The 12,752-nt window shown below is 36.9% G+C and overlaps 3 protein-coding genes across 4 annotated transcripts; all 3 read left to right on the top strand.

Moving 5' to 3' along the window:
- Window positions 1–742: 742 nt before the first annotated feature.
- LOC141598737 (uncharacterized) lies at window positions 743–6,251 on the top strand. 2 transcript variants are annotated; one of them, XM_074418486.1, is made up of 6 exons: window positions 1,050–1,222; window positions 1,483–1,800; window positions 1,852–2,972; window positions 4,829–5,245; window positions 5,356–5,579; window positions 5,785–6,251. In XM_074418486.1, the coding sequence occupies exons 1-6, from the start codon at window positions 1,149–1,151 to the stop codon at window positions 6,034–6,036; spliced, it is 2,406 nt and encodes an 801-aa protein (XP_074274587.1). In that variant the 5' UTR covers window positions 1,050–1,148; the 3' UTR covers window positions 6,037–6,251. The 2 variants fall into 2 exon arrangements, with proteins under 2 accessions (XP_074274586.1, XP_074274587.1); XM_074418485.1 differs by having other exon boundaries at window positions 743–1,222; window positions 1,483–2,972.
- A 904-nt stretch (window positions 6,252–7,155) lies between these two features.
- LOC141598736 (large ribosomal subunit protein eL34) lies at window positions 7,156–9,842 on the top strand. The gene is made up of 4 exons (XM_074418484.1): window positions 7,156–7,384; window positions 7,493–7,572; window positions 9,180–9,289; window positions 9,421–9,842. Exons 1-4 carry the CDS (start codon window positions 7,306–7,308, stop codon window positions 9,512–9,514), a joined length of 363 nt encoding a protein of 120 aa, XP_074274585.1. The 5' UTR covers window positions 7,156–7,305; the 3' UTR covers window positions 9,515–9,842.
- A 1,069-nt stretch (window positions 9,843–10,911) lies between these two features.
- LOC141600146 (miraculin-like) lies at window positions 10,912–11,409 on the top strand. The gene has a single exon (XM_074420332.1). It carries the CDS (start codon window positions 10,912–10,914, stop codon window positions 11,407–11,409), a length of 498 nt encoding a protein of 165 aa, XP_074276433.1.
- The last annotated feature ends 1,343 nt before the right edge of the window (window positions 11,410–12,752 follow it).

Raw genomic sequence — 12,752 nt, 5'->3', positions numbered from 1 at the left:
GAACGAGCAATGCTATAAAAGGTAATTGAAAAAAGTTCAAAATTCAGCAAGTCTTTTGAAGTTTTCATTTTATAGCGGAGGCCCTCCCTCGCTCCACCACTGGTGCAACCGCCACTTACTCAAAAACATGTTCGAAAATAAACCTTTTTAATTCTTTTACGAAATATAGAGGATCCAAACTCGATAAAAACGAGACAGATCACGAGATCACTAAGAGTAATAGCAATAGCAATAGAAGAACTCTATATAATAGTTAAGAACTTTAATCCACAATAGAGAAACTTTTTTTTCTATGACAAAGTTTAAAGTCACTTCACATTTTCTACGTCATGGTCATTGGCCACCACATTTCCATAAGCAAGGATCCTCTCCATTTCTTTCTCTCCATTTCCTCTCACATTCATATATTATATTATTATTCCTCATTTATCTCATCAGTTATTTACACCATTAGATCATTCTAAAATATGATCCGAACCGTTAAAAGGAAATGGAAGAAAATGGAGAGAAGAAGAAATGGAGAGGATGTGTGTTGCATTTCCATATACATAGCAACGACTAGTTCTTATTTTAGAACCCAATTCTTAAAATTAAGAATCAGCTCTATAATTTAGTAAATCAACTATTTAAATAAAGTTCTTAGTGACAACTTCAAGCTCTAAATTCTAATAGGTACGGATTACGGAGTACATAAATGAAAAATAACTCAATTAAGTATCCCATAGGCCCCAATCGACCGTCCAAACCCCAATGATGGAACAAAATCCTTAAATTTTCTTTCTGCCATATACAGTAGTATATATAAACAATTAAATACTACCTGATTTATTTCCCTCAATTGTTTGCTCAAAATACCTCACAATTTTCACATTCCCTTATATATGTACCTCACACATCTCCATACACAAATCTCACTCAATTGTTTCTTACCAAAATTTTCTGCTGAAATAAGTCAAAACTCTGTGTTCTGACTTCTAACCAATGTTTTTCATTTTCCCATAATTCTACGATCAGCCCACTGTTCTTTTACTTTTCTCTTTGCTTAAAATGGAGAATTTTTTTGTGGGTTGATTGTAATTTTGCTAAAGATTTCACATTTTTAATGGGTTTTTGTTATTAACAAGTTTTAATTTTTGTAAACAAGAAAAATGTTTGGTTTGGTTAATTCCTTTTGGTGTTCTCTTTGGAGCTACATTCTTCATGTCTTCAGCCTTTTTTCTAGGTACGTATGAGACGATTTTACAGGAGACTTACTCTTTTGGTTAAATTTGTACACTTTTGTTATACGGGTTGTTCACGATTAAACGGTTTTACAAAAGACTTACTCTTTTAGTTAAATTTGTAAAATTGTGAATTTTCATATGTGACGGTTTTATAAGAGACTTACGCTTTTATTTAGTTAAAGATGTAAACTTTTGGGATAGTTCATGATTATTATGTGATCAAATGTGTTGTATTAATGACATTTTGGGTTTGTTACAGATTTTCTGTTGAGAAAGTGGAAAATTGGACTGAAAATGATGATCATGGTATAAAAAGTGAGGAAAAAGTTGAAGAAATTAAGGGTTTTGATGATCAAATTGAGGAAAAAGAAATGGAAAGTGTTGTGAATGCTAATGCTAATACAAGTAAGTATCAGTTCTTTTCTGGGAATAGTGTTTGTGCATTTGTTGAAGAACCTGTTCAAACTACTATGAACTTTACTGTTCATGAAATGTTTGTGTTTTCTAATGATGGGTTCAATCCTAAACAAGAATTGGTTCAGAAAGTTGATTCCTTTTTCGACGACGAAATTCAGGGGTTTTCTGTTGATTTGGATGTTAATCTTGAACCCCCTTTAGTTAAAAATAGGGTTTCTGTTGATTTGGATGTTAATCTTGAACCCCCTTTAGTTAAAAATAGGGTTTCTGATGTGTTGAGTAGAGATGATGAGGTTGTTAAGTGTGGCGAAAGCGAGAATTTGGGTTTTGAGCCTAGTTGTGATGACCATGTTTTAGTGCATAATGATTGTGTTGATGGGTTGAGTAGAGAAGATGAGGTTGTTGAATGTGGCGAAAGCGAAAATTTAGGTTTTGATGACCAAATTTTGGGGCATAATGAATGTGATGATCAATTTAGTAGAAAAGATGAGGTTGTTGAATGTGGTGAAAGCGAAAATTTAGGTTTTGATGACCAAATTTTAGGGCATAATGAATGTGATGATCAATTTAGTAGGGAAGATGAGGTTGTTGAGCACAAAATTGTTGAAAGTCCTGTGGTTTGTGATCTTAATTTCGATGAGAAAGACGGGTCAAGTGTAAGCCAAGATGAATTGTCTGAAAAAGAAGAGGGGATTAGTCTAGATGAAATTATTGACAGGGTTGAAGTTTCTGATCATGTTCATTCATCTAATGCAAACAGTGATGATTTTTGGTCTGCAATTTATGAACATGATTGTGTTTTTGGTAATCATGATGAGATTATGGTGGATTCGGAAGAATATCCACTTAAGTCATTAGACGATTCTTCAATTGATCGGAATAGTTCAAGTTTAGACGATGTTAGTGTTGAAAGTGAGCATGATCAGGAAGTCGATTCTTCATTCATTGAACTAGACCCTCATACAGTTGATGAATTTTCGGATTCTGATGAGAGTGATGGGGAATGTTCGACTCTTGACGAGATGAGAAGGGTAGATTCGTCTGAGAGTTGTGATGAAGGGGAAGTTCAAGTGGAAAACGATGTGTTGTTGGAACAAAAGGAATTGATCCGGCAAATGAAAAGGGAGATGAGGCAGCTCAAAGTTAGTGGACTTCCCACTATCTTAGAGGAATCTGAGTCTCCTAGAGTTGAAGATGATCTGAGGCCATTACGGATTGATGAAAGAATCAGGCATAAAGATCGTATGGACGAAATCCAGATCTTTTACAAGAGGTACTTGGACAAGATGCGGAAGTTGGACATTTCAAGTCAGCAAACCATGTATGCAATTGGTAAGTTATCATATTACCTCTGTTTTAACATTAATTGCTTGATCTTATGTGATTATACTCTTGCCATATTTTCATTGTTAATGATTAAGGATCGTGATTAAGGATTGTCTCGATATTTAAGGATTAGTCTTTAATGAATACGATAAATTTTTGGTGATCCATAGACTCGTTTTGGAAGGTTATATCAACGCGTTATAAACTTGTAATAGTGTGTATGCAGAAACATGCCACATAATAATTTTACCGATCTTTGTTTTAAGGAAGATTGGTCATGTTGGACGCATATAGATGCGTATCAAATTGATTTGTTTTGTTGATGTGGTATGATTTTTCATTACTGAATTGACCATTCCTTAGAAAAACAACAATCGGGTGCCATATGATGATAACAAATTAGAACGAGTCTATTTACACAAGAGTGGTCCTCAAAGTCGGTTGCTCGATGAGTAATTTTTTTTTTCATCTTTAATCTTGTTTATTTTTAGGTAGTTCTACCATGCTTAGTCTAAACACACTACTAAAGCTTGTAAACGTTGATGTTACTCAATTTGGTACCACCTGATAGCGTAATCTCATTCCATTTTTAATGCATGATTACTCGATGATTATGTAATTATGAATTTATTAGTACTAAACAAACTTTAAGAGTATTCAAATGTTCCCTCATAGGAAGGTATATCTATATCTCATTAGATACTCAATTTTGCATCTAAGTGCTTTTTTGTTGCCCATAATTTCCATGGACAGGATTTCTACATACAAAAGAGAGGTCCACAATAGTGAACAATAATCTATTCTTATGTGAGATGGAGACCCATAGGGAGAGTGTGTCCTTTCTATGGTTATTCAATGCAAATTAATTCATAATTAATGAGAAAAAGTACATAAAGTTAGTTATTAGTCCGGAGTTGAGATCATCTGTCCCATTTTTGTGTCTCATCTCCCGTCCTATTGACTATATCTCGCGACACATCATCCTTCGCATAATAAAATTGGGTAGGAATTACTTACTATTCAACTGGTGATGTGTCAGAAGAATATGATGGGACACAAAATGAGACACGAAATTGGATGGAAAATCCGCTCTCACTAGTCCCACCACAAAGGCACAAACCCATGCATGTAGATTTTCTCCCTTGAGCTCTTTTAAAAGGAAGTATATCACATTATGTATCATGCATCCTTCTTTTTCTTCCTACCAACTTTCCTCATCAAAGTACTTTTTGTGATGATGTACACTTCCATCTGTCTGTTCTTTCATCCATATATTTCATCTCTGTTTAAAGTTCATGATCACATTCCTAATGTGACTCAAACGAAAACGTCTTAATCCCAAAATGATCTGGGGTCTGTTAACATGAATCAACACTCGAAACCGCTTAGGCATGAGCCGAATAATGCAACAAAAAAAAAAAACTTTTATAAAAACAATAGGTATATAAAATTTAGAAGATATGGAGCATGATTCCATGCTTTTGAATTTTGAACATTTTGTGGTCAATTTTTTGAAAGTATACAAAGCTTATGCCATAAGTTGCATGCAGTACTTTTTTTTTCCTGCATCTTTTGACCCTCTTGCTGAAGGACTGTGCATAGAATACTTGACTAAATTAATCCTGACAGTATATTCAGTTTCATCTTTCTGTCTGCGGCTATGCTACTCCGACTCTTCATATTACCTCGTGTACCTGTATCGCATAAAGCTCAGACATGGGTGAGACACTTGGACACTGAACAAAAATCACGAGAAAGAGTCCGACAGTTAATTGTGTACTCATGTTGGTTAATGTTGGAAGAAAATTAGGTTGTTTTAAGAGGAACCGTATTCATGGATAGTATGTCTCTGCCTTATGTAGGTCTTCTTCAGTTGAAGAGCCAAGATCAGTTGGACATGAACAAAAAAGTGTCGGTTCCTGTGATGAAATCGGTGCTGGCTCAAAATTTCTGGTCTAACAAACAAAGAAAGCATGAAGCTGACCATGTAAAGAAATTGATCCGAGATCTGAAAAGGGAATTAGAATTGGTGTATGTTGGACAAATCTGTAACTCATGGGAGATCTTGAAATGGCAATATCGAAAAGTTGAGGAGTTACAAACTCATGATCCCGATGGATTTCGTCAGTATAACCAAGTTGCAGGGGAATTTCAGAAGTTTCAAGTACTCCTGCAGAGGTTTACTGAGGACGAACCCTTCCACCACGGCCCTAGAGTTCAGCATTATCTCAAGAGTCGATATGCTGTTTCAAACCTTCTTCAAGTTCCCTTGATCAAAGGTATTGTATTTTCCCATTAGACGTTTTATCAACCTACGTAAGCTGACATTTGCGAAACTGAACTGAATCGAGTCAATCATAGTGACATATTTATCTCATTTGCCTTGCAGACGATTCTAAGAACGAACTGAGAGGAGACCGAGAGGGGGCTATTTCCATTAGCATGCTGAAAGAAGTCATAATGTCATCAATGCGCTCATTTTGGGACTTTATTCGCACTGATAAAGATGAAGTTCATGCAATTACTCTGATGGGTATTCATGGAGTTCATGTTGATCTGCAAGACCCTTCAGATACTGATCTTCTAACAGAAACTCGCTCGAGTCTTCACAAGGTTTGTCACTCTAGCCATACTTTTCCATGTTATTATCCCTATATCAGATGTCAGCTAGCATAGCCGGTAAAGTCATGATGGGTGATACTCATGACCTGAGTTCAAATCCCGTCAACAACAAAATCGCCCTTGTGGCTCCCTTTTGAACCGTTATATAATATGCAATCACAACTCTGATCATGGGCCGAAATTTTAAACTGTGCAGAAGGAGAAAAGGCTAAAGGACTTGGTAAGAAGTGGGAATTGCATAGTAAGGAAGTTCCAAAAGCATCAAGAATCGAGATTAAGTCCAGAGATGTTCCTTGCACAGGTGGAACTCCGGCTGGTCTCGAGGGTGCTCAACATGTCGACACTCTCGACTGAACAACTCTTATGGTGCCATAAGAAGATGAACAAAACAAATATAATTGGTAGGAAAGTCTATATAGAATCGTCATTTTTGCTTTTTCCGTTCTAATAATCATGGGATAATCCGCGGCCTTTAGATATTAATGTAGATTAATCACAGGAAGTAGCTTTGCAGTAATATACTGCAAAGAACAGAATATGTTATAGAATGTACAAACTAAAACTTGGCTGTGTCTTTTACCAAGGATGTTTTAAGGATTCCTTGGGAATTATTTCTGTTCATATAAACTAATTAGGTAATAAGAAAAAGCGTCGTATGATCCATTTCTTATCGTCCGCAATATATTTATAGCTTTTTTGTATGAGACCGTCTTTGTACAAGAATAGCCATCTCATGTTCGTCTTCACTGAGAATGGTACGGAGCTCCAGTGGTGGATACAAGTTAATAATTTTGATCGCGGAACTGTAAAATTGTGACACATAATAAATGAAAATCACAAAAACAAAAATAACAAAATGAATGATTGAACAAATGAAAAGGTTTTGAGATTAATTAAATTTGTTTCACTCTATCAAAAGTATTATTAGCATGCAAAATTAAAAACGCAAATTACGTACTCTACTTCGTGTGATGAGTGGTCATGGGCCGGGCTAGGTTTGGCTAGGTGGGCTCGGATTCGGCTCAGTGTAGGTGGAGGGCTTGATGGAGGTGGACCCGAAATCGGCCTGGTAAGGGTTGAGTGCAGGTCTGGACGGGCCGAGTTATCTAGTTCAGCATTATTTTTAAACAATACATCAAAGGCGGGGTTAGACAGGTCGAGGACGGGCCAGGTTGAGTTTGTTTGACCCGAGCCCGACCCTAGTTTACGACGAGTCATGATCGGATAGTCACGGGTCACACGAGCCCAGTAAAAATCGACCGGATGGTCGGGTCGGCCCTAATGTTTGACCCGGGCTAGAGTATATTAGCTAGCCAGATAGTTTTTTTTGAGACAGTGATATCCGTCTTAATATTAAAACGAGTCAAATATCAGCTTACGTGTACATATAGGTCAAATTACACTTTTAACTTATTCAAGTCAAATAAACATATTTGATCTGTCTCAAACTTAACACAAATATACCCGTCTCAAAGGCCCAACAAAGACAAACCCCCAAAGCCCAAACCAAAAATAATCGAGTAAACCCGCCTACAAACCGAGTGACTGCATAACAGCCGTTAGATCTAGGTCAAATACGAAGAGAACAAAATCCCAACACTTGCTTATAACAGCATAAATAAATCCCCAATTCACCGCCGAAAAACCCTAATTCTCTTCCGCCATTCTTCATCATCTTCACATTTTCTAGAGAGAGAAACAGAGGAGAGTGACAACAATGGTGCAACGATTAACATACCGTAGGCGTCACAGTTATGCTACTAAATCTAATCAACATCGCATCGTCAAAACCCCAGGTAATTTAATCAATCATTCAATTAATTAATTACATTTTGTTATTTTTATCAAATTGATTTGATTTTGTATTGGTTTTGATGTTTGATTATTGTTCATTGTTGATTTAGGTGGGAAATTGGTGTATCAGACTACAAAGAAGAGAGCAAGTGGTCCTAAATGTCCTGTTACTGGCAAGAGAATTCAAGGGGTACAAATTTAGTTGTTTTTGTTGTTCATTTTATGATATTTGATTTAATTTAATTTAATTTGTGCGTATAGTTATTCTGTTTATGTGTATCTGATGTAATGTTGCGTTGATAATGATCGACTTAGCTATAGCTAACGGGAGTAGCTAAGTCCTCGTATCGTCCCGATCATTTGTTTTCCTTTGTTTTGTTAGCTTTGTTAGCTGTATTTTAATCAGATGGAAACAAATGATTAGGATGGAGGTATTGATTTTTAATTAGAGTTGAGATTGGGGAAGTTTAGGATGGAACTAAATGTTGTTAATCAATATCATTGATTGATTTTTGTAATGGATAGGGTAGTTTCATTGACATTAAGAAAATGTGTCAGTGTTTTGTTTCTGCTGCATGCTATTCTATGTTTTGAGAAGACTTAATTTACACCACCAATGGTGGCACCGTGTTGGTATTTGCCATTAAGTTGCTGAAACTTATGTATTTAATGTTTCATTGAATATTCCATTTTGGCTTGCTTGAATACAAATAATGGGAAAGGGACGGGGAGTGGAGAGATAACGGAGTTCAAATCTGTTCTTTTTCTGAGGGATTTATTTTGGCTTGTAGGAGCGATTCGTTGTCCGTCCGCCAAATTTCTTCACCCCATTTTGCCAACCAAAAAAAAGAGATTAGATCCCTCCCAATTCCCTATCTGAACACACCCTTAATGACAAACAAAGAGAATCACTATAAGAGTAGTAGGAGTACAAAGGGAGTAATTTTTAATGTGCAGCGTAGTTTCTGTTGGCCAATACATTGCTGTTAGTTGTATTGGATTTTGGTCCTGTTATATGTAAATGTTTGATCTTAGATGATTAGTGTTACCTGTCGCTCCGATGAGTATTCAATTTTTAAAGGAAACATATTCAACTTCAGCTATGAACTTTATTTACCGACTACTGCGGATGTGTGTATGTACATTGTTATTGCCCAATGATGGAAAACTATACGCTTGAGCAGTTGCATAGCTTTCAGTCACCATTAGCCTTTACTCGCCATCTTTGCTCTCTTTCTCTCTCTCTATATATATATCTATCTATCTATCCATCTCTCTCTCTCTCTCTCTCTCTCTCTCTCTCTCTCTCTCTTTTAGATCCACCCATCTAGGCGATTATGGTTGGTAAAGGCTTTTGGTCATTGTGCTATGCTTACCTGCATATGATTTATTAAAGCTATGAGATCTGAGGGCATTTTCATCTCCTATTATTTTAATTTTTCTTATTTTTTCCGAACTTGGTTTTAACAGTAGGGCTTTAAATCATTTTTGCTCAAAGGCTTTCTCTTTGATTTAATTGCAAAATTAGCCACCGAGCTGGGAGGCACATGCAGGTTTTGGAATCATGATATACCTTGGATCTAGTAGTAGTCGATGACTTCTTGTTTGTAGCTATGTGCTTTGCACAGTGATCTCATTTTAGGGTAGCATCAATTAATGTTTACACGTCCTCTGCTTTTTACCTTGATGCTAAACTTTTTTAGCAATTCAGCTGGATTCATGACGGTTCTTAGTTCATCACTCACTTTTGGAGATATCTTATATGTAAGTAATCTTTTATGCGTGCTGGTTTGGCAGATACCTCACTTGAGACCTACTGAATACAAGAGATCCAGATTGCCAAGGAACAGGAGGACTGTTAACCGTCCTTATGGTGGAGTTCTTTCTGGTGGTGCTGTCCGAGAGCGGTACGTCTCTTCTCTTTTATTGTACCTGCACTGCTCATGTCCCTTTCTAATCAATGTTTGACTAAGAGGATGAGGTGTTTCTTACATTACACTCTTTGGTTATTTTTAATGTATTTCTCGTAAAACTGCAGAATCATTAGAGCATTCCTAATTGAAGAGCAAAAGATTGTTAAGAAGGTTTTGAAGATCCAAAAGACCAAGGAAAAGCAAGCCGGAAAGAGCTAAACCCTGGAGTTTGTCTTTTGATATGGTAATTTTTGAGGTTGCAAAGAAGTTAGTCGTGCAAATGTGATGATATGAGGTCTTGACAATTTGGATTTGTAATAGCTGAGCTCTTGAAGCTCGTTTAGTGGAAGTTAAATCTTTGTCGACAATGCTTTACTCGTTTTTGTTCCTTCCTACTTCCCGCTACTTTAAGTCCATTATATATCTCTTGGATTCATACATTTTCGTTTAATGCTTTGCAGCACTGTGTTTTTGTAATGAACAAATCGTCTTTGTACCCATATGTGCTACCTTTGTCTTCTTTCATATCGGTAGAGGTTTGGTTCTATCTTGCAAGACTTGTTTCTTTCCCATCACGTCTCTTTACGACCTTTGGTATTTCAACATCTTTTATCCTACCCCTATAGTGGTGGTGGCTTCCATGCTGGTGGCCGGTGGGTATGGTCTTTACTCGTTTTCGTGAACACATACGAAGAGCGTCATTTTTTGTGGTTGAATTTTGGAAGGCAAACTAGCAAAGCGGATTACTTGAGTTACTTTTTGTTGGATTGTCAATCAGAGTGAATCATATTGGGGTTGGAATATCTGTCATCGTTATTTCTTGTTCGAGTTTTGTCATTTCTTTTGATTGATTTTTTTTCTGGTTAGTCATGATTCTAACACTGTATGTGATTTCATGTTTGGATTAAATTCGAAATGATTATGGGTTGTCAAGTGATCAATGGCACTGAATAGGCCATTCTGTTGAATCCGGTTTTGGCTGGGTTGACCACTCGGGTCACTCAGATAAGAACTGACATCTGAATTTCGGTTTCTGTCTGGTCTAACATCCGACCATTAGGTTATGGACTTACGTTATCTAAGGCTGCCTTCTTTTTCAGCTCTAGATCCAAGTTAATAAACCACCCTTTTGATGATGGAAAAGGCAATATAATCACAAAAATTTTAATTGAAAATTCGACTCGAACGCACCAAATCAATGTGTGCATATTACTGCTTCATACTACGGATAATGTTAGAAAGGGTAATAAGTATATATGATATAAATGTGCCGATGTGGTATAGACAGTGATGTACTCTCTCTTTCCCAATCATTTATTTACCTTTTTTTTTATTCTTTGCAAGAAGTATTTTAATTAAAAGTAAACAAATGAATAAGGTGGAGGGGAGTATTACTTGTATTTAATTCCCTCGTTGATTTATCTTTAGAACTCTATAATGTCTGCAAATCTCAGCAAGTCAACTGTAACCATAACCCTTCAAACATGATGCGCATTACTCTTCCATTTCCTCTCTTTTTCCTGTCATTCCTCTTCTCCTCCTCTCCAACACCCAACTCCAGGACTGAAAAAACCGTCATCCTCGACAACACGGGTCGACCCCTCCGCCATAATTCAATGTACTACATCCTCCCATCAAGCCCTGGTCATGGTGGTGGTCTTCAAATATCACCTAGAAACCGGACGTCACCCTGCCCTCTTTACGTCACCCAACACAACGTAGAAATCTACCCGGGATTACCCGTCTGGTTCCTCCCTACAAACCCGAAAGACACCCAAATAACCGCTTCAACCGACTATAACATCTTGTTTAACGTGGTCAATCCGTGCTTGGAATCGGCTGTGTGGCAATTAGTCCAAGAAGCTGGTACAAGAAAGCGGTATGTGGCGACAGGGGGTGATATTGGAAATCCCGGGAATAAGACCGTGTACAGCTGGTTTCAAATCGAGAAGGCTGGGGCCGAGAAGTACGAGTATAAGATCGTGTTTTGTCCAAGTGTTTGTCCGTCTTGTATGCTTAGATGTGGGCATTTGGGTGTTTTTGTTGAGAAAGATGGGAGCTTGTTTTTAGGTGTTGCTGGTCGCGCTCTTTTGATCTCGTTCAAGAAAGCTTAGGAACTGGAAATTCTTCGTCTGCAATGTAGTTCTAGATTCTGATGTATCAAACCGAGAAAGAACCTCGAAAGATGGGATTGAAAACTGTATAGATTTTGCAGAGATGGATTGCATTGCATTGCATTGAAAACTGTATAGATGTTGTAAGGTCGGCGATTTTGATCGAGATATGAATTTTGCAAACTGGTTTAGGAATTCTCATTTAGTCATGTTTTCCTTTTCTCATTTCGTCCCAACCATTTGTTTACCTTTAATTAAAATACCACTCATGGTGAATAACGAATCTTGGTGATATGATCTAAACATTTTATGTCTCTGAAATGATCACCAAGATTCGTCATTGTTCAGAAAGCGTCTTATGTCCAGAACGTTATGCTTCTTTTTTCAATTTACATGTATAGTCTTCTCTCTGTTTTACTCGGTTAGTCTCATTTACGCTTTGGTGAAGTAACAATCATTTGATTAAGTTTGGTGATTTGAAAAAAGACTTGTGTTTTAATACACATAAAATATTCGTAAATTCTCATTTCTGACGGACATATCCGTCGCAAGCTTGTGACGGGTCAAGTATTATCCATACGGGGTAGATAAGACAAAAGCAGAATGTCTAAGGAGTAGCAATCTGTTTTGTCTTATCTACCCACATGAGTATTATTTGATCCGTCTCAAGTTTGTGACGGATGTGTCAGTCACAACTCACCAGAGAGACTTGCTGAATATTAGGCTGTGACTAGACCTGGCCAATAGATTAGGTCGTCGTGTCAATATTAAACGGGTCACCATTACTCCAACCCTAAACCGACCTAATTATATAAACCGGTCATCTGTCGCAACCCTAATCTGACCCATTTAATTTTTCTATAACCAAACCCGACCTGTTTAACTCATTTATCTTTAAGCAGATCATTTTTAATCCAATAAACCAATGCAAGAAACTACGTTTTAAAACTTTATTATCCCAAAAATAATAAATCAAAATGCTAATTTTTAAGTTGTTTTGTTGAATTATTAACTCAAGCCAAATATGTTATGACAATTTTAAATAAACGGGTTATTCGTGTCGGGTTCATGTCAAAAGACATCAACTCTAACCCGTCCCATTTAAGTTTCGTATCGTGTCAACCCAACTACTTAAATGGGTGACAACATCTTGACCCTAACCCGCTAACTTCGTGTCGGATTCATATCGAGTTTTCGAGTCATGTCAATAATTACCGCCTCTAGCTATGACCTCCCTTACCTCGTAACTTGCCGGGGCTCTTTAGACAATTGTGTATCCAACAACTCAAATTTTATTAATAAGTGCTTCAATATTTTATAGTACCTTCCTATCATAATAGAAG

The sequence above is a fragment of the Silene latifolia genome, chromosome 9, assembly GCF_048544455.1.
Source record: "Silene latifolia isolate original U9 population chromosome 9, ASM4854445v1, whole genome shotgun sequence".
Lineage (NCBI taxonomy): Eukaryota > Viridiplantae > Streptophyta > Magnoliopsida > Caryophyllales > Caryophyllaceae > Silene > Silene latifolia.
This window is presented reverse-complemented; position numbering and strand designations above follow the sequence as displayed.